This window comes from Lygodium microphyllum, chromosome 4 (assembly GCF_053477565.2).
Source record: "Lygodium microphyllum isolate KBCC chromosome 4, Lygodium_microphyllum_v1.1.10, whole genome shotgun sequence".
In the NCBI taxonomy this organism is placed as follows: domain Eukaryota; kingdom Viridiplantae; phylum Streptophyta; class Polypodiopsida; order Schizaeales; family Lygodiaceae; genus Lygodium; species Lygodium microphyllum.
This window is the reverse complement of record NC_141138.1, coordinates 143,639,369-143,665,706: the sequence shown is the minus strand read 5'-3', so window position 1 is coordinate 143,665,706 and position 26,338 is coordinate 143,639,369. Positions and strand designations below refer to the sequence as shown.

General features: G+C 40.0%; 1 protein-coding gene across 4 annotated transcripts in view; it reads right to left on the bottom strand.

Annotated features, from left to right (window-relative positions):
• Positions 1-7,931: 7,931 nt before the first annotated feature.
• The window catches only part of LOC148037715 (CAAX amino terminal protease family protein), a 41,649-nt gene continuing 23,242 nt past the window's right edge, over positions 7,932-26,338 (bottom strand). Inside the window, exons 2-5 of one of the 4 annotated variants that reach the window (XM_087676662.1) lie at positions 19,476-19,633; positions 10,561-10,716; positions 8,985-9,206; positions 7,932-8,901 (exon numbers count right to left, since the gene is read on the bottom strand). In XM_087676662.1, the coding sequence (XP_087532788.1) occupies positions 8,557-8,901; positions 8,985-9,206; positions 10,561-10,716; positions 19,476-19,538 (786 nt within the window). In that variant the 5' untranslated portion in view covers positions 19,539-19,633 and the 3' untranslated portion in view covers positions 7,932-8,556. Of the gene's footprint in view, positions 8,902-8,984; positions 9,207-10,560; positions 10,763-19,475; positions 19,634-26,338 lie in introns of all 4 variants that reach the window. The other 3 variants (XM_087676663.1, XM_087676659.1, XM_087676661.1) reach the window with 3 other exon arrangements.

The window sequence follows — 26,338 nt, the reverse complement described above, 5'->3', positions numbered from 1 at the left end:
TCTATAAGTGGCATCCAATTGGCACATAATCCGGTCTTTCATACAAAGACCAAGCATACTAAGGTCTGTTACCACTTTATTAGAGAGTAAATTGAGGACAAGCAAGTAGATCTTGTCAAGAGCTCTACAAATATGAATCTTGTTGATTTACTCACTAAAAGTCTTCAAGTGGAACATTATGCATTCCTTAGGAAGATGATGGGCATAGGATGAGATGATGTTTATTCCTCGTCTAGTTATATATAGACATTGTACTATCACTTTTTTTCTTGTTTCCTCCTCACTCAAACACGTTTGCCTTTAGGTGGGAGGTTTTTGGGGTTTAAAGGTTGTCTATGCCTAGCCGTCTACATTTAACTTGTACTTACTACTTGTAAACATGTACACTACAGGTGGCAACTGTCCATCATTGTCATTTTATTCTTTATTCTTGCTCTAACAATAGAATAAGGGAAGATGGTCATGCATTGTGTTTCTTGAAGTTCCCATATATGGTCTTACTCTTTCTCTTCTTGCTCCAATCTCCATAGCTTCTTGCTTTGGCATGTGCTCTCATTCTTAGTCACCCTTTCGACCTTTCAAACAATACAATAGACTATAATATTGATGAGTGCATGATAGAACAAATTGTCATGTTTGACGTTTCAAACAATACAATAGACTATAATATTGATGAGTGCATGACAAAACAAATTGTCATGTATTCTATGAGATGGACTTGGTATGTTGTTCATTGGAGTGGTGGTGGTCACAATAGATATAATTCGACTTGGTATGAGTACCTAGAGATAGTTGAATATGAACCATTAGGACTCACTAAAGTTGACTTGGTATCCTTATACAAAGTAGGAATAGAATTCAAGCTAAGGTCTCCAAGTGGAATACCTTGGTCTAGTGAAGGATACGAGCTCATTGTTGAATTTGATATCAATTTGGATAATGATCCAAAAATCCACCAATCTTCAAAAGCTTGATACACTAAAGGGGACCTTGGACTCCACACTTACGAGCTAAAAGAGGATAGGAAAAAAAGGGACCCCGATCTAGTAAAGGATACGAGCTCGTTGTTGAATTTGAGATCAATTTGGATAATGATCCAAAAATACCCCAATCTTCAAAAGCTTAATACACTAAAGGGAACCTTGGACTCCACACCTACAATGTAGAAAGCTAAAATAGGATAGGAAAAAAAGGGAGGATTCGGTATCAAAAAGACAAAGAAAACCTGAAGATCTCCCAAATGTTTTATAAAGTTATGAAAGGAGATTGTATTGTGGTATTTTTGGAAGAAAGATGCAAAGATAAGGTGACCGAACCAATTGAAGAGCCTGTCGAGATCAAGGAGGTCAATTTGGTCAACAAAGAGTAAAAACCTAAACTTGTGTTCATACCTAATGACTTTGACGTAGAAGAAGAAGACCAAACTTGTGGTCTTTTGAGATAGTTCTTCAATGTATTTTCTTGTCAATGGAGGAGCTTAAGGGAACTAACTTGAGCACCATAGTGCAAAACATTCCAATGGTCCCTAATGATGCACCACTTCAATAACAACCTTATACAATCAATCCCAAAGCACATGGCCAAAGAAGAGATTGAAAAGCTCTTGAATACCACATTTACTTATGAGATTGAATATCGCCAATTGTTATCATGCTTAAGAATAACAAAAAAATTCCAGTATATATCAATTATAAGAAAGCCAATGCCACTACAAGGAGAGACAATTATCCTCTCTCAAACACAGAGCACATGGTAAAGAGATATACTCAAGTGCAAGTTCATCTGAACAATAGGGGATGATGTTTGCCACAAAGTAGGGAGTGTTTACTTGCTTCTACCACCTTTGAGGCTTATACATGAAATATTCAAGGATATGTTGAAAAAATGACCTGAAATGTTTGTAGATGACACTTTTTGTCCACACCACTTATTAGGAAGAGCACTTAGAGAAATTGCAACTAGTCTTTCTATGTTGCTGATATCATGATCTCTTATAAAGCTGCTTAAAATACTACTTTTAAATTAAGCATTGATGTAATTTAACACATCTTGTGTTGAAAATTTGAATTGCCATAGGCTTCTCAAAATTCAAAATGACTATTGAACTTTCGCTTTCGACCAACCACAAGGATGTTCCAATGTTTTCTCAACCATATAGGATACTACAAGTGGTTAATTGTTGGACCTTTGTAAAAATTAAATAGCATATTTGAATAGACTGAGGAATGTCAACATGATTATGAGGCTTTAAAGGAGCCTCTTTCTATAGCATCTATTTTATGAGCCCCATATTGGACAATCCCATTTCATGTGCATATTGATGCTTTGAAGTTTGTTGTCAAGGTAGTATTGTGCCAAACTAAAGAGAATAACATGGACTTCCCAATGAGTTCCAAGAATAGATAGCTTCCAATGCTAAGATAAATTACTCAATCACTAAAAGTGAAGGATTAGGGATGGTATTTGCCATTAAGAAGGTTCATCATTATCTTTTGGTGACACCATTTACCTTTTTTGTTGATCACATCAAACACTACTTTATCTTATTAAGGAAAAACAATGCTACATGGTAGATCTTATGTCAAGAGTGATGAGTGAGAAACTAGCAGGAAATGGATTCATGGATGATCTTCTTGATGCCCATTTGTTTCGAATCTCTCAAGAAGAGTTGTACATAGCATATCTTACTTCGGATTAGACCAATGAAATCTTCAAAGTCCTTGAAAAAAGAATTTTTTATCACCCAATCAAGAAGGTAAGGTTTAAGCACCTTGTCCTCAAGACACAATCCTACCTAAGATGATTGCAAGACAATTATATTGATCACGTCAAGAAGGTCTTATGAGATGATGTGTATGTAAACATGAGATGCATTGTGTGCTCATCAAAGCACACAAGAAATTGCAAGAAGATAGTTTGACAAAGATATGATATCAAGAAAAATCCTTCAATCTCAAATTTGGTGACTCACAATATTATGTAATGCATAAGATGGACTTGACTCCAATCATAGTCCATCATCCCTTGAAAAGTGGAGATTTGATTTCATTAGACCTATTAGCACAATAACCCAAAACTAGCAAAGCAAATATCATAATTATAGCTACAAATTATCTAATGAAGTAGACTAAGGCAAGGGCCACTCAAAAGAATGATACCAAGATAACATCTCCGTTTTTATGGGAGTATGTCATTTCATGCTTTGGCTACCCCATTGAGATAATGAGTGACTAAGACATTGATTTTATTAATTAGGTGATTGTGCACCTATTGTCCACCTTCATGGTCATTCACAGGAAGTCATCTCCCTGCTACCCTCAATAGCGTGGTCAAGTTGAAGCAAATGGTAAAACTTTAAGCAACATCCTAAACTAAACAATCTCTACCTCTCTAGGAGAGACTAGGGTAACAAGCTTATGACAACTTTGTGGGTGCATTGCACAATCTCCAAAAGTAGAACTAGATAGACACACTTCAAGTTAGCATATGAAACAAATGCAATCATATCAATTGATTTCTCCATTCCTACTTTACAAATCACAATGTAAGAATGCTTGGAGGGTAAGAAAGCTTCGACCAAGTGACTCATCGAGCTTAGTGCTTATAAAAGATTTGACTCTTGGCTACTCATGGACACATCTGCAAAAAGGTTCACAAGTAGGTGTGGTTTGACAGGCATATCAAACAAAGAGACTTCGAGACAATATGAACTTTAGATGTCTCAGTCCTTTTAGCATACATCAGATTAGTAAAATGAGCAATACGGCATTAGAAACCTTGGAAAGAAAGGGGATTGTCTACTTCACGTCTATTATATAAAATTGTTATTCGTACAACAAGCATCACAGAACTTGACCCCAAAGCTTAGGAACTAATACAATCTATATTAGGGTTCAAGTAACTGCAAAAAGAGAGTACACCCTTGACTCTCTTATTGACAAGGGAGCCAATTATAATGTTTTGATTCATTATTCTTGGATGCAAATTGGAAAACCTCAATTAATCCCAAAAACTACAAAAATCAACCCATATGGGGTTAATTCGTAGACCCTACTAGGAAAATACAAGGTGATGCTAAGCATGGAGACCAAAGGGCTCCCCATAAATTTCTTATGTGCATACAAATGCAAGTGCGTTGGGAAATAAACCCTAGTGGAAAAAGACCTTCAAACAATAAGCCAAGTCAACACATGCACCTAGCCTTACCCAACATGGAAAGCATCATGGCTTTCAACAAGGGTAATCTTGTTTCTACAAAGTGGAACATGCCCCCTATCTTTAGCAAAACATAATGACACCTCTAGCTAGGGGAGTAAAGCCTTGCTAAAAGACCTACTAGAAGCACAAAAAACAAATAAAAACTACTATAAGCAGGGTACTAAGGCCTAAAGAAATCCTAAAGAAGTGGATCATAATACAAAAGCACCAACAATGAGGTTTTTTCTCTTGAGAGACAAGCAATTGGATCTATTTTCTACAATGTAAGACCAATGCATCATCGATGCCAAAGAAGGATCGATACTAAACCATGATGGATTTCCAATGCCCTTTTACTATGCTAGAAACAAATGGATCTTGGCTACCAAAGCTTCAACGGCCATCTACTTCTTCCCAATCTACCAAGGAATCTTTGACACTGGCTAAATACCTTAATGCGGCCTCTTGCTACCTCACGTCCTAAATGAAAGCAAGTATTGCAAGCACAAGTATCAACTATCCAAAAATTGGTGCCACAAGAACCTCTAGTTGTTGATGTCAAAGTCCCAATTATGCAAGAAAAAATACCACTATAGCCACAAACCATTGCAACGATATCAAGTATCAACACCAAGAAATAAGAGAAGACTTACTTGAAACCAATACCTACTACCAATTTCCTTACTATTCTCATTATTCAATAACCACTCCCTCTAGAGGCTAGAGTTCACCAAAATAATCCCCAATGGCTACTCCACCACCAATGATGATTGTTGATAATAACCGCCAATCAAAATTGAAGAAAATGACAAAGACCAACAAAAAGAAAAAGTCAATCAAGGATCACAATCAACACCTCCATAGGTATCATGTAACTAAATCATCTCTAGGTATGCTATTTATTCTTGAATGAGAGGAAAGCAATGGTGGGATACAAGGTAAAAGCTATGGGGTGCAAGAGGGTTGAGAGAGAGAAACACGAGAGTTTTGTGGATACAATAAATGATGCCCTTATTCTTTAGTATCTTCACTTATATATGATTGTATACTATGTAAATATACAAGGTGCACACCCAACTATAGGCCATTGGTCTTTACCCAACACCCTCCGACTTAAAGGCTAATGTGCCTCTATGGGAGTATAAGAAGAAAGTGTAGATACTATCCAGTGCCCATTAGCACTTTACAGTGTGCAAAACACTCAAACAGTAAACTCTTTGTGAGAAGATCTATAGGGTTATTATTTGTATGGATCTTAACAAGCTCAATGTGCTTGTTCTCAAGCACCTCCCTAATGAAGTGGTACTCCACCTCAATGTGCTTTTCTTTGCATGAAAGACAGGATTTTATGCCAACTGAATGGTATTCTAATTATAATAGTATAATATAGGCATCTCTCCTGCAATGCACAAGTCTCCCACTAGACAACTAAGCCATATAGCTTCCTTGTAAGCTGCCTTAGTGGGGCTACATGATATGCTGCATTAGTAGTAGATAGTCATACATAGATACAATCAAGAGACCCAAGAGACTAAAGCCCTTGTGAAAGTGAAGACAAGACCTATAGTAGACCTTGTAAGGTCTACACTCTCTACTATATATATATATATATCCAAGAGCAGATGTATCATTCCTTTCAAAGCATATACACAGATCTAATGTCGTTTATCTCATAATACTCTTTATTGCCTCCCAATTCTTTTTACCAAGATTCATTGTGTACTTGCTAACAGCGTCTCCTACATAGAAAATGTTCGAATGTGTAGCAACCATGGTGTAGATCAAGCTACCAATTGTGGACACATAAGGAACTTTAATCATTTCAATCTTCTACTTATCTAAATTGAGGTTATCCTCCTAGCTTAGCTTTAAATATGGATACAATGGAACACTAATAGCCTTCCCTCTCCATATTGAAACACTCCAATACTAATGTATTCCTTAGATAAATAGTGCCTTTTTGTCTCAATCTCACATAATCTGCATACCAAGAATGTGAGCAACATTCCACAAGTTTTTCATGTCAAAGGTTTCATAAAACAAAGCATCCACATCCATGATTGACTTCCTAGCAATCAATGCCATTCACATGAAGAATCAAGATTATAAGGCTATTGTTTCTAGCCGTCCTATCATGTAGGTAGTAATCAATCTCTCTTAGTGTACCCCTAAGACTGCATAAAGGCATCGAACTTATACTGTCATTTCCTAGGAGCCTATTTCAAGCCATAGAAGCTCTTATACAACTTACATACTACATATTCCACCTTCAATAACAAACCCCTTAGGCTATTGTGCATGTTTCAATGTATTAATAACTTCATCTATTTATTCTATAACCCTAAAGTCTCCATGTAAGAAAGTGGTCTTTACATCCATTTGAGCCAACTCTATATCCTCTCTAGCAACCACAACAAGAACTATGAGCATCTTGACTACAGTGAAAATATCTCATCAAAGTCAATCTCCTTCTACTTGAATCCTTTGGCTACCAATATTGCATTGTAGTTATGTAATGCATCAGATAAAGATACCTTCCACTCGTAGACCCACTCATATGGTAGTACATATTTTCCCTTGGGTAAAGAAACTAACTCCCAAGAAACATTTTGATCCAAAAATCTATCTCTGACCACATAGTTCTCTCACCAAATCTATGACCATGACATAGTCAAGGGATAAAGTAAAACTCCTCATAGACTTGCATAAAATTAACTCAATAGAAGCCTCTAGCTATCCCATCTATCTATCCTATAAGACATGAAACTTCCCCCATTTGTGGCACTCCACCTCATTATTAATAAACTATGCAAGCCTTGCATCATGTAGAACATGTTATACAATATGCTTGTGTGTTGGATACTCATTCTCCTAAAATACCACTTTACAAATCTCGATGGTTTTAATAGGCTACTTATGTATCTTATTCTCATAAAATGTGACATCATGGCTACGTACTACCTTTCTATATTCATGATCCCATAAGTAATAGTCCCTTTCACCTCACTCTCCACAACCAAGAAAAATGGATACTTTTGGACTTCAAATCAAACTTACTCTACTTATCCCCAAGTATATGTAGAAATGCCTCACAATCAAAAGCACTACATCTATTACTAGACCGTAATTATTCTAGTATCTTACCATTCAATGGCTTGTTAGGAGATGTATCGATCAAATGCATTGTTGTCTTTACAACTCAATCCAAAATCCATTAGTGAAACTAGAATTAGAGAGCATACTACTTATCCTTTCCTAAATGGTCCTATTCATCTTCTCACCTACATCATGTTAAGCAAGATTCTTAAGAGTTATCAACTGTCTCTTAAATGTATCACCTAGGAGCTATCAACTCTCTCTTGAATGCTTCGCCCAAGGTGAATATATGCAAAACATCACCATCATTATTGCCCCATGCATTAATCTCATTTATCTTTGCTTTTATTTTCTTTTTCTTTTCACCATTTTGTCCTTTTGCTTATCTTCCACTTGTAGAGAGTCTTTTTATGTGTCACTTATTGTTACAAAAAATGTATTCTACATCCTTTCTGTTGTGTTACTTGCTCCTTGAGTTACCTCATCGCCAACTTTGCACACCTGTCCTCCAACTTATTTTAGGTCCTTGGAATTGCCTGGGCAGGTTGGAGAGTGGTATCTAGATAGATATTGATATGACCCATTTTTAGATAGAGAGAATGTTACCATTTTGATAGGTGGCATACTCGATTTTTTAATGCTTGATGCGACTTACTTAATTATTAAAAAGCATATGTTTCGTTATTTTGCTCATCTTAGTGGCAAAATATGGTTTTCACAGCAGGTGCCAAGTAGAAGTATCCTAAGAGATCGGAAGATTTGAACCTTGTCCCCACATAACCAGATCGAGTCGATACTACTACTCATTTTGACCTTTATGAGGCTCTGCTGCCCACTTTTATACATTGAAAGGCCAAGTAAGGTGGCCTGCCTGCTCGTTTCAAACAGCAACGTAACTATCATTCCAGATTCTACTGATTCGCTCAGGCGTCTCAGCTGAAGTCATAGTATCTTGCCTGACTATGCTCATCAGAAGGGGAGAAGAACCAGCATATTACACAGAGCATGGATGACATACTTGCTGTAAGATTTCCACTCCAAGCACTAGCAGCCCCTTAATCTACAATCCACCAAATACAAGTTTGGAAATCATAACAGATTGCACTCGTATTAGTAAATGGAGTCGTCAGCTGATGACATACTGTAAGATCTCCACTCCAAGTACTGGCAGTTCCTTAATGTACAATCCACCAGATAGAAGTTTGGAGTTCATAACAGATTGCACTCCTATTAGCAAAGAAAGTCTCAGCTGAAGGTATACAATCATGCCGAGGCTATACTCAGCAGAATAAGTGCATTATACAGAGCATGAATGACATAACTTGCTGCAAGATTTCCACTCCAAGTATAAGCAATCCCTAATATACAGCCCACCAGAAACAAGTTCGGCATCCCTAATAAATTGAAATGTGCCACAGCAAAAGCCAAAGAGCTTATGCCAACTGCCAACTGCCAACCAAAACGTGTGCATAATGACTGGAGCAAGTACCCTCTGTACACGATCTCTTCCAAACAAGGTGTCAAAATGCAACATGTTAAATAAGTAATCGACTGTGTCACAGTGTCACCTGAAAGCATAACCCTCAGGGCCTCTTGTTTGCCATCCCCCTGATAAATGATAATGCACACAAATTAAAGTCCTTCAATACTAATGGCATTCACCTCCTTGCCACAATTATGAGCTTGCATACCTCTGTAGGGGGATTACCCATAAAGTAACTTACGGACTCCATAATCACTAAGATCACAGCACACCCAATTGCTGAGGTCATCAACCAACCTCTACTTCCACCCAGGTCTTCAAAACTAAAATTCCAAAACTGCAAAGAGATCTTGGACTCTTTCAATGAAGATTGAATCAGCCACATGGCTCCAGCAAGCTCAATGAACTGAAAGGATAGTAGTGAGATAGCCTGATGTAAAGAGTACGTTTGTCAAAAATTGACTGCATCAAGTTTTGAGAAGAAAACATTGACACAAAAGTATTAAAGCACCAGATTCTGTTCAAACAAGAGGCAAAGAATAAGAACATTGGCAAGGAATTAATATTCCTAGAAGTGTGAAAGATGACGGTTGCTTTTTCAGGACTGGTTATATTGGTGAAAGAGCACATAGAATATAAGCAAGTTCTGGGTTATAAACAAGCTGGACCACCTCTGTGCAAATATTGAGCTGGCATCTGAGACCTACAAGGACCTTGAAATCTCTGCATAGTGACACAATATGCTTATTTTCAGGGGAACTGGTCATATTGGTGAAACCATAGGTGCTAAACAAGTTTTTAGGGCATTCCAAGAGCCGCACCACCTCACTACAGTGCACAAAACCATGTAAAAGAATTCAACAGGCATCCGAACTCAAGAACCTTGAAATGTCCAGTGTAACAGATGATGCACCGATCTGATGACTGCTCTGTTCACCATTCACCACAAGTATGAGATGTTTAAATCTGGTCTGTGCACCATTAACGAGTGTGATGTCAATAAATCTAATCTCATGAATCATCCAATCATGGGTGCTCTGTTCCTAGCAGCTACTAAAATGGCCAGCCACTGCATATCCCACCTTGTAAAACTAGGAAGCACTGAACAAACATCAACAAATTAAGGCCAGCAGTTATCTGACCTTCAGTGTGTGGTAGGAAAGTGGGCACATGAGGATGCACATTAAAGTAGATGGGAACAGGAGAGGATGTGCCAACTTAGCACAAAGAGCCCATCCACCAGTTCTACCTGGGTCATTCATACAGGATTAGGGATGAACAAAAAGGTGCACAAACTGAAAGAATATCATTTTTAAGATGCAGGAAAGATACATGGCATCATTTCTTCTTTCTGCAAAATCTGACAGGTGAGAAAGACATATGGTAGGTCTACATGATGCCGGAGTGACTTTCCCACATGAGCTTAAGGAACCTGCAGTGAGGTCAATGCACGCCCAGGTCCTTCTATGCCAGTATCTAGAAGACTTTCTTCACTTATTTGCAGCATTTGACAACAGTATTCTTCTTTTAAGTTCAACTGGATTAGAAGCATCAAAGACAAACTGAAGAAATTTCTCATTTATGTAGGTAACAATCTGAACAACCTGTTTTACTTCTTTAATTTCAGATCTTTCAATGCTCAGGAAAGGACCCAATGCAGAAAAGAATATTTATATCCTCAGAGAGAGTATTTTAAGGAGCAAACCCCACTCTAATATTGAAAACACAGAAGCCCCATAAATTTCACAAGATGAGGTTCTCAGAATTGATACAAGGATACAAACCTTGATTTGCGGGTCAAGGTCTTCTACATGAAGCTGTCGTGCCAAAAGTGAAATCCCACCTATTCCAAATGGAATATGCAGTATGCTGAAATAAGAGAACATCGTACTTAACACAGAATTGCAATCCCATGGGACATCGGGCAACCTGGACACATTCTGCATCAACAACAATACTTATAAAACTTTTTGAATCATTTAACACCTGCAACAGCAAAACATTGTGAGAATCAAAGCAACTCCAAGATGTCTGGAACTCCCTCAGACATTTTACACTAGGTTATTTGAACATGTTTCTGCACATGTACCAGCAGCTGTGATCCTGCCCTGCCCACCTTGTATACACACAAAAACACTACAATAGTCTCAACTGATATGGATGTCATCTAACTCAGAGTTTCAATAACCTAGTGGCATCTGTTACGAGAAGACCTTAACAATAGACAAAATTCTTGGTTCAGCAAATAAATGCTTCCTCAGATGGTCTTGGTCTCATGCAAAGAACGACAAATGCTAGTTTTACATCCATGTATATGAATGTAAGCGCCTTATGTTTGACTTTGTTTTCAAGTGCTTAAGCACTCTGTAATGTTGCAAAATTGAAAAGACGTACTCAACTCTAGAGTTCATCATAGCATAAAATGTGAAGTGTGCTATGACAAGAGGCTACCTTAGAGATTATCCTCATCATCACCCACAGCTATGGAGGACTATGTTTTGCTCCCTTCGCTGCTGTCCATATTTATCTGTCTTCTTCAACACATCCCTGTCTAGAGGACTCTATTTTGCTCCCTCTACAGAGTATTCTCCTCACAAGTGCTAGCGCCTGATCAGCCTGATCAACCAGGATAGAGTAGTCGTCTTGAGCCACACCGTCAACTCTAGTCTCCGCGGTTCACACCTCAGCCCCAGTCCCAAAGATACAGAGGCCAAGGGTCTCCACTATACCATCATTGTACATCATTCATCATTTCTCCATTCTCTGAGTTTATGAGTTCATTCACTATTTGAGTTGGCCCAGTGCCCTCACTGGCACTTTGGGCTGCGTGTAGGGTCTGATCAATCCATCATTGTATTCAGCATTCTTTCCGAATTTGGCGCAGATTTCTCTTTCATTCCTGCTGTCCTCTCTCTTCTCCTTTTCTCTCTGTGTTCGTGTTCCTCTTCCATTGCGCACTCTCACATGGTATCATGGCCTAAGTGAGGACCAGAGGTTTCCTTCAGAGAAGACCACCCTACTACTGAAACACAAATTTTGAGTCCGCTGTTTGTTGCAGAAAACGCAGAATTTTGCATTTTACTGGTGCTTTTGACAAAGGCAAGAAATCTAGAACTGTTTTTTTGCAAGTGTAGCTAATTATACTCTCCGTTCAGGCTATTCTACAACCAAACACAGCTGTCAGCAGATTTAGTTTGTTTGTAGGTCTAGAGACATGGAATATCACCGGTTCCAAGGCTTTGCTGATTCAGATGAGAAGCCTATTCATACTCCCTCTAATGGGCAGCACAACCATTGAGAAGATTGGAGGTCCGAGCCCCATTCTGAACAGGAACCCTCTCTTGACAGGTCACATAGATCAGAGCAGCCATCTCCTCCCTCTCTTCATGTCTCCCATAGGACCTGTCATTCTGGTCTTAGGATGCCTATGATGGCACCATAGTTGCCAAGGGTTTCCGAAATGAGAGGTATGCAATGGGTTTCATACGAGTTTCGTAAAATGTCAGAAACATGTTTCATTCAAGATATTAAAAAGTACAAAAGTTTTATATACATATATTATATGAGTCATGTGACATAGAAAACACAAATTGACATTATTCATTATTCTATACAATGCCAATGAACATTCAACATAGCATCAATATTTGCATGCATCATGGTCCACTATCCATGCCTTACATCAACTTTAGTCGTAAAAGGAGCCATCAATATATGCAATCATCATGGATAACAACTCAAAGTAAAACTTTGGCGATCAATGCCAATATCCATGTCAATGTGTTTAGTAGATCCATGATAAACAATGACTACAAAAGTCCCAAGACATTTAGGGTATGGCATTTGTGAAAGTTTAAAATAGATGTTTCATACGTTTATGAAACGCCTAGATATGAAACGAGTTTCTTAACCTTATGAACTGCGTTTCTTGGCCACTATGGATAGCACCTTCTGTACAAGTGTCCATTCTTCCTTCTCTACCCAATAAAACTGTTTGGACGGATCAAAGTACTCCCTTTAGACTTGCAAAGTGGAGTGTATTCTTGATACCTTTGATCTTTGGGCTTTTGTCACTAGTGACTACCCATATTTCTTGGCCCGTGGAGGATCCCACTATTGGCTCATCTATGGATCACGCAGCCCTTCGGGATAAACTCAACTCTCCAGCCCAGTCCTTTCCCTTTATGAGCCTTTAGAATTCTGTCCTTGTTCATGTATGCAGGTCAAAGAAAGCGGCAAAAGTGTGGACAAAGCTTTCTTCTCTTTACCATCAAAAGACATTTGCCCACTATATCACCTTTGAGAAGATGCTTCATATGCTCTCGGTTGATGACTCTCCTTCTATTAAGAACCACATTAATAAAATGGAAGATATGAGGGATGAGCTTGCATCCCTTGGACGAACAATATCTTTGGATGATATGGCCATGGTTCTTCTTCCCCAACTATCATCTCCTAAGTACAATGTCTTCTACACCAAACTTCTGACATCAAGGCTGCGTGAGACTCTCCTTTGGGAGAAGTTAGACACACTTGTCTCAAAGCATGACAAGTGTGTTAAAGAGATAGGAGCCGCTAGATCCCGCTCTACTAAAGCTTTTACTACAAATACGAGAGAGGAAAACAAGAAGGGGAATGAGAAGGACAATAACAACAAGAAGCAAGATGACAAAAGGATGAGAAGTCTAAGCCCAAATGCCCACACTATGGGAAGGACACTATCCCGAGAAGAAGTGTTGGCAGAAGCACCTCCATTTGAAGCCAAAGGATGGTCCAAAGGAGTCAAAGGCTACCCCTACTACTACCCAGTCTATTTTTATGCATCTATTTGAGGTGGAGGATATCACTTTTGCTTCCCCCACTAAGGGGAAGCCATGGCTTGTTGATAGTGGGGCCACTTCCCATATGACTTATCAATAGGGTTGGCTTTAGGATCTTCATTCAAAAGGGGTTTAATCACAGTTGGTGATAAATCTTCCGTGCCAATACATGGAGTGGGGACCATTCCCCTTTTGCCCAATCATTAGGCCTCAATGGCCAAAGTCCTTTATGTTCCAGATATGGGCATTGGCCTTCTTTTTGTCCATGGTTTAACATAGCTAGGTAGTTGTGTGGTCTTTACCTAGGATGTTGTGACCGTTGAGGACTCTTCTACATGTTCTATACTTTGGACAAGCACTTATGAGGGTGGGCTTTATAAGCTCATTGTCCTTGCCGTGTGAACTTCTCATGAGCTTGGGTTACTTTGGCATGCCCATTATGGGTATCTAAACTTCGACTCCATATGCAAGGCTTCTCGGAATAAGTGAAAGGCCTCCCAAATTTCCTCCTATTCACACCTTGGGCCCTAGCTGCTTATGGGGCAAGCATCATAGGCAACCTCATCCACAAGTTACTTCTTCGAGGGCTACTACACTACTAGAGTTGGTCCACACCAACTTATGTGTACCTATGGGCATGGCCTCCCTTGGGAAGGCCAAGTATTTGATGCTGATTATTGACAATTTCAGCAGATATGTATGGCCGTACTTCTTGGAGTACAAGAGTGAGGTGTACTCCCAACTTCTACAAGTGGAAGGTATTTGCTGAAATGCAAATGTTTTTCAAGGTTCGAGGTATACGAGCTAACAACGGCAACGAGTTTTGCTCTAATGTATTTTCCAAGTTTTGCAGGGATCATAGCATTCAAGTGGAGTATTCACGTAGCTCCTCTCGTAGTTTCAACTTGGATCCCATTCACCATCAAAGAATGGTGTGGTGGAGTGCTACATGCTCTATGACTTGTCGACATGAAAGATTGATATGGGCAAGGATGTGATCTTTGATCTGATGATCCCATTGATGGTGCTTTTTGTACAGATGGTTCAACACCATCGACTAATCACCCTCCCCCCAAACCATCAACTCCACCCCTTCCTTCGCAGTTACTTCTTAGCACCTCTTCAACTCCTCCCCCACCATCGCCTCTTCCCCCTTCTGCTCTTCTTCCACCCTTGACAGCTCCTTCTATTCTTTCTTCATCAAGTATTCCTACTCCTTCCCCATTCCCTCAAGAGTCTTCCAAGGGACTTAAGCCGTCTGAGGAGGATCCCTCTTCTTCTCATGAGGGAGATGTATCTTTATCCCATGATGGGGAATCCCTTTCCCAGATAGGTGCATTAAATGTATCGGAGGCCTCTTCGACTCCTCCCCCTCCATCCCCTCCTCCTCCCCCTTATGTTCCTCTTTCACCCTTGACGGCTCCTTCTATTCTTTCTTCATTGAGTATTTCTACTCCTTCCCCATCCCATCAAGAGTCTTCTTGGGACTTAAGCTATTTGAGGAGGAGCCCTCTTCTCCTCATGTGGGAGATGTACCTTTACCCCATGATGGGGAATCCCTTTCCCAAATAAGTGCATTAAAGGTATTGGAGGCCCCTCAGTCTCCCTCGCGACATGATGAGCCTATCACCATTCCTCGGTGGTATCGATGGCTCATGGAGGATGCAAGGGTTACTCACTTTCTTGCAACCCCTTTGGGCCCACATAGATCAGCCAAGGCACAAGCCCAGTGGGATAGTTTACTCTATGTGAACTGTTGAGCTAAAAATTTATTACATATTGATAAGATCTTTAAAACAATCCCAAAACATGTAAATTACCAAAAGTATCATTAAACAGGGAGCAGTTCTAGAGAGTTTGTGTCCCACACGCAAAACTCTAAGTTGGGAGAATCTGTCCCCATTTATAAATAGACAAATTGGCCAACGTTCAGCCTCTCCTTGTCTTGCAAATTTCAACCATCGCCCCTCTTTCACTAGTTGTCTAGCCCCAAGCGACTACTACTACGTGGTCTACAATTGACGCCAAGCCTTCGACTACTGCCGGTGATCAGCTGCCACCATCATCTTCAAGCAGGTACATGGATGCATTTACTAGTTCCACCCCCAAAGGCTCTTCTATTCTAGTTTCCAGCCTATTGTCCTTCCATTTTCAGCATCGACTTGATTTGCATTTGCATCTACAACAGATCGTTTTTGTGTTTTCAATACTTTTCTTCATGAAGCCTCTACTCCGACTACTAGTTATTGCACTCAAGATCCATCTCAGATTAACAACGCACATCAACACCTCCCTCATCCCACTTCGACGAAAGCCACCAATTATTGGACAGCTTTACCCTTGAGCATCTTGTACATTCTTTCCTTCATTTAAAACATTCATTCATTCACTTCAGAGTTCTCTCTCTTCTCCGTTTGTGTTTGTGTTTTTTGCATTTTACGTTAAGGGTTTGCGTTCATTGCATTATTGAGACTCAGTTATTGTGTTTTAGTCGTGTTTATATATTCTATGTTTTCTCTATGCAAACTCTAACACATCTTCACATGGTACCAAAGCTGGTGCTCTTCTAGAGAGATACATTCTATGTTTTCTCTATGCAAACTCTAACACATCTTCACATGATACCAAAGCTGGTGCTCTTCTAAAGAGTATCCTACAATATTATGAAGGCTTGGTTTTGTGTGAGATACATGGATGACATATAACCATTTCACAATGTCTCAGACTCCTTGGGATCCCATAGTGTCTTTTCAGGCTTCTCCATCACTAGAGGCCCTAAGAAGGCATTATGAACTCGATGAGGAAGACGACGCTCTACCTTCACCTTCACTTTTTTCTCATTTTCTTAACTCCGTGACAAATGAGGAGTTTGAAGACTTCATGTGTAACAAGCATGGTCCAACTTACCTCCCTCCAACCAACTTTTCTACTACATATGAACCAATTGGTAAAGCTAGCCACCTCTCCGATCAAGGAGGACGTGTGGCATTTGAGATGACTGGCAAACCATCTTCTTCATTTCATCCAAGCCCAATGTCAAGTTCATATACCCCCTTTAAGTCATATGCATAAACACCCTTCCCTATATCTCCTTTTGGTATGTAGGATCTAGATAACTTTCGATATATTATTTTTAATCAACGAGGATCTAGACACAGATATACATCTAGAGGTATACCTAGAATCGTATCTTCTGTTTCTTTTGAGCATGGAGCCGGCGCTTCTCTATCACATTCCCTCCCATCCCACACAGATCTCCCATATCTCTTTCTTTTGCATTCAATACTTTAGAATTGCACCCCACTTCTACATCTAGCACACTAGGAGTTGGGTCTTCTATCTCTACTCCTAGTTCCTTCTCTTTTTCTACACCCCATGTCACCTATCCTTAGATGAATGCCACTTTGTACCCTGGTACATCATTAAGGGGAATGCCATCCTTTAACATTGTACCTTACCCACACCCACAAGTGAGCACATATGTTTACCCTGGGACAACTGTGATGGGTATCCCTCTCACTTCCCCTGGACACTCACCTCATCTATCAACATCTCAGACGCAGGGATATCTACTCTCTACTTATGATGAGCCATCACACACTACATGGGCCACTCCTACATAGGGATTTTCATCCTTTGTCCCACATATCCCTATCCAAACTTCATGTAACAAGTGCTTGAATCTCAGGGACTTTAAGACCTAGTAGTTGGTCTTGAGCCTATGTCGAACCCTGGACTGGCTCACCCTAAGCACATCCATCAATGCAAAGCCCACAATGCCACAGCCAATGTTAAGCTTATGCAAGGGCTGCTTCCTAAATTCCACTCTCAGTTACAACCATTTTCCCATTGTATATGAGCATTCGAGTCATCTCATTGACCGCTATGTGGCACAAGATCGCACTCATCGTTAATCTTGACTTTGAGCTTTAGGAGTTTTCCATTACGAAAGGGGATGATCTGAAAGTCAAGTTGGCCGAATATAGGCGGTTACTCACTAGGTTTGTCACTACTAGCTTAAAACCCTAATTCAGGAGGATCCTTCTGCATCTATAAATAGACAAGCTACCCACCATTTAGCCCCATCCTTGTGTACAGGTTTCTCACTCCCACGTGCAAAATTCAGCCATCAACCATCGTCCCTCTATTGTCGAGCCCCTACTGATTGCAACATCATCCTTTTCGACACCTAGCACCTCCATCCATGCTATCGCCTTGCTACCTGGAGGCCTCATACTCTAGCATTTTCAGCTACTAGCTGTCCCATGTAGTTTTCTCATCATTGACACCCAAATCAACTTGTGTTTATAGCTCCAGACTTGGCAACATGTTGATCTCCATCTAGCGATTGAATCAATCTATCCTTGCAGCTGGTGTGGCCACTAGCATCATCCTCTACTTTCTCTATTGTCGTTTGGATATCCTATTCCCTTGGTAATGAACGTATTGCAGTTTCTCACATCTAATATCTCCGATTGATGGTTGTTGCACTAGAGATCCGTCTCTGGTGGACGTCCTCATCCAATGATTGCCATCATCACTTAGATTGAAAGGTATCCCAACACAATGGTTATCAAAGATGGGAAAACTTTTACTAATCATATACTTCCAGCCACCCAAATCAAACGGGTATAAGAAATTATCGCCATAATCCCCTCGATCAAAAAGAAGCATAATGCTAGCATCATCTTTATATGCATCCACATCATACACATCCTCGTGATCATAATACCCATGATCGTAATACTCATGATCATATATATCCAAGGAAGTATGAAGCTCTTGTCTTGGTTGTTGTAAGCCTTGGTTGAACATAAGCTGATGCATATCCTCAATAAGCTCATCATGTGATTGGCCAAAGTCTTCAAGGCCTTCATGTTCAGCATAACCATCTACAATCACAAGTGACTCGTGTGGTTCTTCAAGTATTATGTCATCCTCTTGTTCATCTTCCTCTTCACTATCCTCTTCCTCTTCTTCCTTCTCTTCATCTTCCTGATCCTCATTGCCCACATTAGCAAGTAAAGTATTCACCATTGCATTTATTTGTCCCATATAACCATGTTCAAACTCATTAGGATGTGGCTTGAAGGAACTAGCATGATCTCCATTTGAATAGGACTACTCATAAAAACAATCATGATTGTCAACTGGATACTGGCCAAAACTAAATGAATCCCCATATGCATAACCATTAGCATGCTGTCCATAGGAACCATGCTGCTAAGTAAATAAATCCTCATAAGCATAATCATTAACATAATGCCCATAGTCACCATGCTGCTGTCCCAATACATTTGAGCATTGACCACCATCATAACAAGGTGCATAGCATACATGTTTTCCAAAAGAATGATCATCATAGGTATACTCATCATGATGCTGTCCATATGGTGAAGGTACACGATAATTGTCCAAAAGAGTGTCCATGTGATTGCTAGTGATCTTGAAAACCACCAATAGAAAGCTCGTTGAGAGTGGGACTTGAAACATGAGAGTCTGATATATGAGTAGATTCATCATTGAATGAAGTTACAATGTCAATTAATTTCTCAATCTTGGACTCCATGATACGACCAAACTAAACAATGTCAATTAATTTGTAAATCTTGGACTCCATGTTATGGCCAAACTGATCAATCTCTTCCCGCATTTGCATAAAACAATCCCTTACATTCTTGTCAACCATGCTGTCCCAATGCTCCATAACCACTATTTCAACAATAACTTGAGGGGTACATATTCAAATGACACAATTCTTAGCTCTAGACAAGGTACACAATGTCCCTAACGAGCTAGATGCTTCAAATTAAAATGATGACACCAGCTGCACATCCTAATCATAGTGAGAATGCAATCTTTATATATCAGGAAGGTACCATTGGTACTGTCTGTAGCATAGTAATATAAGAGGATGGATCTTCATGGTTGTTTCCTTCCATACAATCTCTTCTTCCTGCATTAGGTCAATCTGAAAACGCGCTTTGACAGTGCCTGAAAAGAACACGCAGACTACCGGTCCATGCTATCCTGTGAGCTGCAATTTCAGCATTGTATGATTTGTCTGTGTAAAAAAAGGCTTCAACATTTCATCTCCCATGCACTCATGAAGCCCCTCTACCAATCTAAAAGCTTATCATATGAGCACAAGAACCATACAAGATCAAGAGCAATACACAATCCCTCATTGAGCCTGAAAGAACACGCAGACTACTGGTCCATGCTATCCTGTGAGCTGCAATTTCAGCACTGTATAATTTGTATGTGTAAAGGTTATGAAAAGCCTTCAACATTTCATCTCCCATGCACTCTTGAAGCCTCACTACCAATCTGAAAGCTTATCATATGAGCACAATAACCATACAACATCAAGAGCAATACACAATCCCTCATTGAGCCTTTGCCACAAACAAATTCATTACAAACTGATAAGCTCTTCAAAACAGCCCCAAAACATGTAAATTACCAAGAGTTCCATTAAATAATGCATAGTCCTATAAGTTTTTGTGTCCCATAAGCAAAACCCTAATTTGGGAGGATCCCTTTACATCTCTAAATAGACAGACTGCCCACCATTCAATCCATCCTTGTCTTGCAAGTTTCAGCCATTGGCCCTCTTTCACTGGTTGTCTAGCCCTAGTAACTACTACTACATGGTCTATAGCTATCGACCAACCTCCTATTGTTATCGATGATCGGTTGTCATTATCTTTAGGCAGTTACATTGTTGCATTTACCAGTTCCAACCCCAAAACTATTGCATTCTAGTTTTCAGCCTACTACCCTTCCATTTCCAGCATCAATCCGATTTGTGTTTGCATCTATAGCAAATCGTTTTTGTGTTTTCAACACTTTTCTTCATTAGCCTCTAATCCAACTTGTAGTTATTGCACTTGGGATTCACTCCAATGGACAACCTACGTCAACAGCTGCCTCAGCCCACTCCCATGAGAGCCATTGGCTATTGGACAGCTCTATCCATGAGCATTTTGTACATTCTCTCATTCATTTACAACATTGATTCATTCACTTCAGAGTTCTCTTCTCTCTGTTTGTTTCTATGTTTTTGCTTTTTTGTTTTGCGTTTTGCGTTTAGGGTTTGCATTTATTGCATTATTATTTGAGTTATTGTGTTTCAACCATGTTCATACATTCTATGTTTTCTCTGTGCAAACCCTAGCATATCTTCACATGCAAATGCAAATCTAACCGATGCTGAAAATGGAAGGGCAGCAAGGTGGAAAGCAAAACGCAAAAGTCTCTGGGGCTGAAACTAGTAAACGCAAGAATGTAACTACCTGAAAATGATGGCAGCTCATCAGCAGTAGAGCAATGGATGTTGGGCGCTAGCTATAGACCACGTAGAAGCAATCACTTGGGGCTGGACAGCTAGTGGAAGAGGGCTGATGGCTAAAACCTGCAAGACAAGGATGGGACTGAATGGTGGGCAGCCTGTCTATTTATAGATGCAAAAGTATCTTCCCAAATTAGGGTTTTTCACGTGGGGCACAACAACTCTCTAGAACCACTCCCTGTTAATGAAACTTTAGGTAATTTATATGTTTTGGGGCTGTTTTAAAGAGCTAATCAGTTTTCACATAGAAAGGACAGAATATACAAACATGACTAACACACAATAACTTAGACAGTAACATAATAAATGCAAAACACAAAAACGAATACAAACAGAGGGAGAAGATAGTCTTGCATGGGCATTTTTTATATAAGGGGCAACCTTTCCAAATGGTTTTTCCAGCATTATCCATAATCAAATATTAATTTTCAGTCTTTAAATACTAAAAATTAATCTAATAATTATTTCGATGCCTAAAAAAATAATGTGATTGGCCAATAATTAAATTGGCTAGACAAGTTCCATTCCCAAGTGTCTTTGTGCTATCTTTGGGCATCAGATTGGCATTAAGTACCATTAAATGCAACTTCTCTAGTGTCATCAACTGACACTTATGGCCAAATGAATGACCTAGACCAACAAATGGCACCAAATACCACGACGTACTTGTGTGGCATAGCTTATAGCAACTTTTGCCTTCGACATCCCGTGATATCCTAGGGACTTGGGCTCGTAAATTTACTCTAATCCTAGTTACACCTCACATGTGCAACATTTACTTGACTATGTGATTAAAAAGTAATCCACATGTTAAGTGAGATTTTAAAAATACATGTCCTCATAACAACATCCTACAAATACTATGGAGGCTTGGTTCTATGCAAGATATATGAACAACACGTAACCGATTCATAATGTCTCGGACTCCTTGGGATTCTACTATGTCTTATCAGGCTTCTCCATCACTGCAGGCCCTAAGAATACATTATGGACTCTCAAGGAAGACAATGCTTCACCTTCACCTTCGCTTTCTTCTCCTTTTCCTGACTTCATGATAGATGAGGAGTTTGAAGAATTCATGTGCAACAAGTATGGTCCAATTTACCTCTCTCCTACCAACTTTTCTTCTACATCCTAACCGGTTGGTGAGACTAACCACCTCTCCAATTAAGGAGGACATATGGCATTTGGGATGACTGACGAACCATCTTCTTCATCTCAACCAAACCCCAAGGTCAGGTTCCTATAACCCTTTGAGATATGAATCAAAACTCTCTCCTATTTCTTCTTTTGATGTGCAAGATCCAAATAATTTTCAATATGTTAAGTTTTATCGAGGAGCCTCTAGACATACATATGCATCTACAGCTACACCTAGTACTCTATCTTCTGTTTCATTTGAGCATGGACTTGGCACTTCTCTTTCACACTTCCCTCCCATCCCACGCATATCAAGGTGATAAAGAACCATCCCTTTTCATTCTTCCCATAGGACAAAGTTGCTTGAAGGGCCGCAAACCATATCTATTCACACACACATTCAAATTTAGCTCACACACAAAAAAATTCAAAAAAAAGTTCAATATGATTCCATCTATTAGGGGTTAAGGCACATGTACCTAGCCGTTTGTATATTAGTTATACTAACAGTACCCACACTGTGTATTAGTTACCCACACACTTGTACACTGCAGATGGCAAGCGCCCATCACTGTCACTTCATCATTCTTCATTGTTTCAGTGACATTCAAATAAAGGGAAGGCCAATCACACATTGTGACAATTGGAGTTCCCACATCTTGTGTGTGTCTTTTTCTCTCTCGATCTTGCTCCTTTCATTGCAGCTCTTGCTTTTGCTCTGTGCTTCCACTTCACGGCTCACTCCCTTCAACCGGTTGAGTCTTCTTCTCCATGAGCTTAGTGCGACCTTGCTTCCATCTTCCATTCGAGCTACCTATAGCAAGGTTTCAACATTGGCAGCCATTGCTTCACATTCAAGGTTCGTATCAGTCATCAATTGCTTTGGCACTCATCAAGGCTTGTTGGAGCTTGGTCAAGGGATCAATAAGCCTGGGTTGAGCTCATCTCAGAGCTCATTTTCAACTCAGCAAGTCATGTACAAGAGCAGCCATCACCTATGCTTCACCTTGAAGTCTTGGCTTGCTCCAAGCTTGATTGAGCTTACTTGAAGGCTTCATTGGCACCTTCTTGGTGCCCCCTATCCTCCCCACACTGTTCCTCAGCAATAGTGGAGTCTCACAAGCCTGGAATCAACCCACGCAAGCTGCACAATCTATTCAGGCAGCACACAAGTCGTGCTCAGTTTTGCCTCCTCCATTAGCAGCTTGGATCTACATTGGAGGCCTCACCAACACTCAAGCATTGATACTTGGCATTGCTTTAGCACTTGGCATTGAGATTGAGCTCATACTTCAGCTTCATTGACTGTGAATAACAGTCCACAAGCTATGAGAAACAGGGCAGCCCCCTGTCTTCATGCTTCATTCTCATTGGTGATGGTCCTATGATGCTTATTCATGTCTATATGATGCTATCATGTTTGAGGATGCTAGGCTATTGATGTGAGATGATTTTGGCCCTGGTTTGAGCCTCCATTTGCTCAGTTTTACAAATGTTTTGCTTGCTGGAATACACAGGGCTGAATACTATTTCATCAGGGATCTTGTATGCCTATTGTCATTGGATGCTTCCCGAGCACTTTGGATGCTACACTAGGGTATACAATTGATATTACATGCTTGGTTATGCTCATTACATGCTCTTGAGCTGAGATTGGAGCTTTGACTCTTGGCATTGGCTGTCCTTCACTGTTATATATAGTCGTTTGATGCTACAATAATAGCTTTGCAGGTTACTTGGGTTGGATGCTCCCAGATATATGCTACTTGGATCTTGGATGTATGGATGCCTTCCACCTAATATTTTGAGCTTCGTTTGCTCATCTGGCATTCGACTTTTGTTCCAGTGGGAGCCGCTACTTGACACTTAGATGTTACATTGAGCATTTGGTTATGCAGTTGAGCTTGAGGATCTTATAGTAAGACTGTGGGACTCGGTAACATGTACATGCTCTCGTCATGCTTTATGTACATGGTTGATGCTTAGTGGACTGATCTGACATTGCTTTTAGGCCAGCATCTATCTATGTCACGTTGTTGTCAACAATGTATGCATCTTGGTTGGCTATGTATTGAGCTTTTGTTACATTGCTCAATCCGTTGTACTTTTGGTTGGTCTCTCTTATTACCTGTGAGACCTACTCTATGCATGATGGTTATGCCTATGGGATGTATCTCGATATGACACATTGATCCTTTGACAATTCTTGGTGCCAGTTGCATATTCACTCACTGCTAGTTACAACTATTCCATGACAGTTGCAGTTTGTCTTGTATCAGTGATTGCCCCTTTTTGCCATTGATTTCTTACTACTGTACTTCATTTTCAACATACTGTAATTGCAATTTACTGCACTATTTATGCGAGCAGTCACTCCATTTGATAGTCTTTTGCATTGAGTTTGTGAACAGCTCATTACTTCCATTGTTTTCAGCTTGATTTGGCATTGGTTTTGGGGTTGATTTGCAGGTCATTACAGCAACATGTTTTGCCCTTTTGTGCATTTGCTTGGTCTCATTATGACTGGTGGTTCTAATGATAGTGCTATCTTTAATTTTGGCAAGTTAGATGGCACCAACTATCGCTATTGGAAAGCCCAAATCTGACAAGTTTTACTATAGAAAACGCAAGTTAAGCCTTTGAAACACGAAGATGTCAAGCCCAAACATATTGATGCAAAAGATTGGGCTGAACTGGATGAGCTATGTAAGTCCACTATCATTGTGTCCCTCTCTAAGCAGATTTTCAAAAATATTGTCTCTGATGGGGGCAGTCCGCATGGGACTTACGGGATAAGATTCGCAATGTCTATAACAAGCAAAGCCCCGCTCGTCAAATGTATGGGCTGAATCAACTCATAGACCTTTGCATGGAGGACACTTCCATGTCAACCCACTTAAATGAGTTTCATTCCATTCTCAGCCATTTGTCTTTACAGGGGATTGAATTCAAGGGTAATCTTCTCTCTTTGTTCCCCTTGGTTACACTACTTGAATCATGGGATACATTTTGTACTACTATGTGTGTCAACATGCCTACTGAAGGGCCAAAGTTACAAGATGTAGAGGGTGCAATCTTGAATGAAGAGGTTAACAAAAAGAATGTTGATGCTTCCCACACCTCTCATGCTTTGGTAGTTAAAGGCCATAATGGTAGGAGCGGTATCACGAGGACGTGAAAATTTGATGCTTTGCTTATGCTTAATTGACATTTGATTAAAGGATTAATCAATGTGTGCAATTAAAAGATGCACATGTGAGGTGCAAGCTACTTTTTCACAGTTGAAGGCCGAAGGACCTTGTGAAAAAGATAGGTGTCAAAGGCAAAAGTTGTAACAAGTTACACTTATTAGATTCTAGGTGAATTTTGGTGTTAGTTTGCCCCTAGGACCATTAATTGGCCATTAAGTGTCAGTGGTGACACTAGGGACTAGGCATTAATTAATGGATTAATGCTTGTCCAAGGGCCAATTAATACATGGGACCACTTTGGGTTGCAAATGGCCTAGCCAATTGATTTTTGGATAGGCAAGGGCAATTTTTTAGGCATGGATTAAGGGCTGAATTAATTTTCAGAATTAATTAATTCAATGACTGGAAATTGCTGAAAATGGACTAAGAAAGCTGCCACTTGGCAAAACTTTCCCATGCAAGTGGAGGAAAGGCTAAATAGGGTTGAAGGGAGAGAAAAATCTCGTTTTTTCATTTTGGAGCTGTTGGAAAGAGGTGTTGGACTGTTGCTGCCAACTTTTGGGGCCATTTCCCAACCATTGGAGACCATTTTGGTGATGGAGATTGCATATTCTTGACCTTGGGAAGCTGGCAATTGTTGCTGATGCACTTTCTCCTGAAGATCACAGTCTTTGATGCTCCTATTGTTGTTGGTGCATCCGTTTGGGGCTGGTACAGGAGGGCAGCAGCTGATTTTGATCAGTTCTTTGCGACAAATCTCAGAATTTTCTCTGCCTACAGCATTCTCTCATCTCCTTCTGCCTATGCTCAACCATTCTCAGCAATTCTTAGCCATTTGGAGGAGACTTCAACCATTTTCGGTGGGTTGATCTGTAATTTCTGCAGTAAACCCTAATTTACAGCAGAGATTAGGGTTTAGCAGTCACCTTGGGATCCGTGCCAGAGATTGAAGGCTCAAGGGACTGAAATCAACAGCTGATAATTGAAGATTATCAAGGGAATTCAGAAGCCAGCCCATTCCAAATTGATTTGGGGCAGCATTTGGCCAACCAAGGGT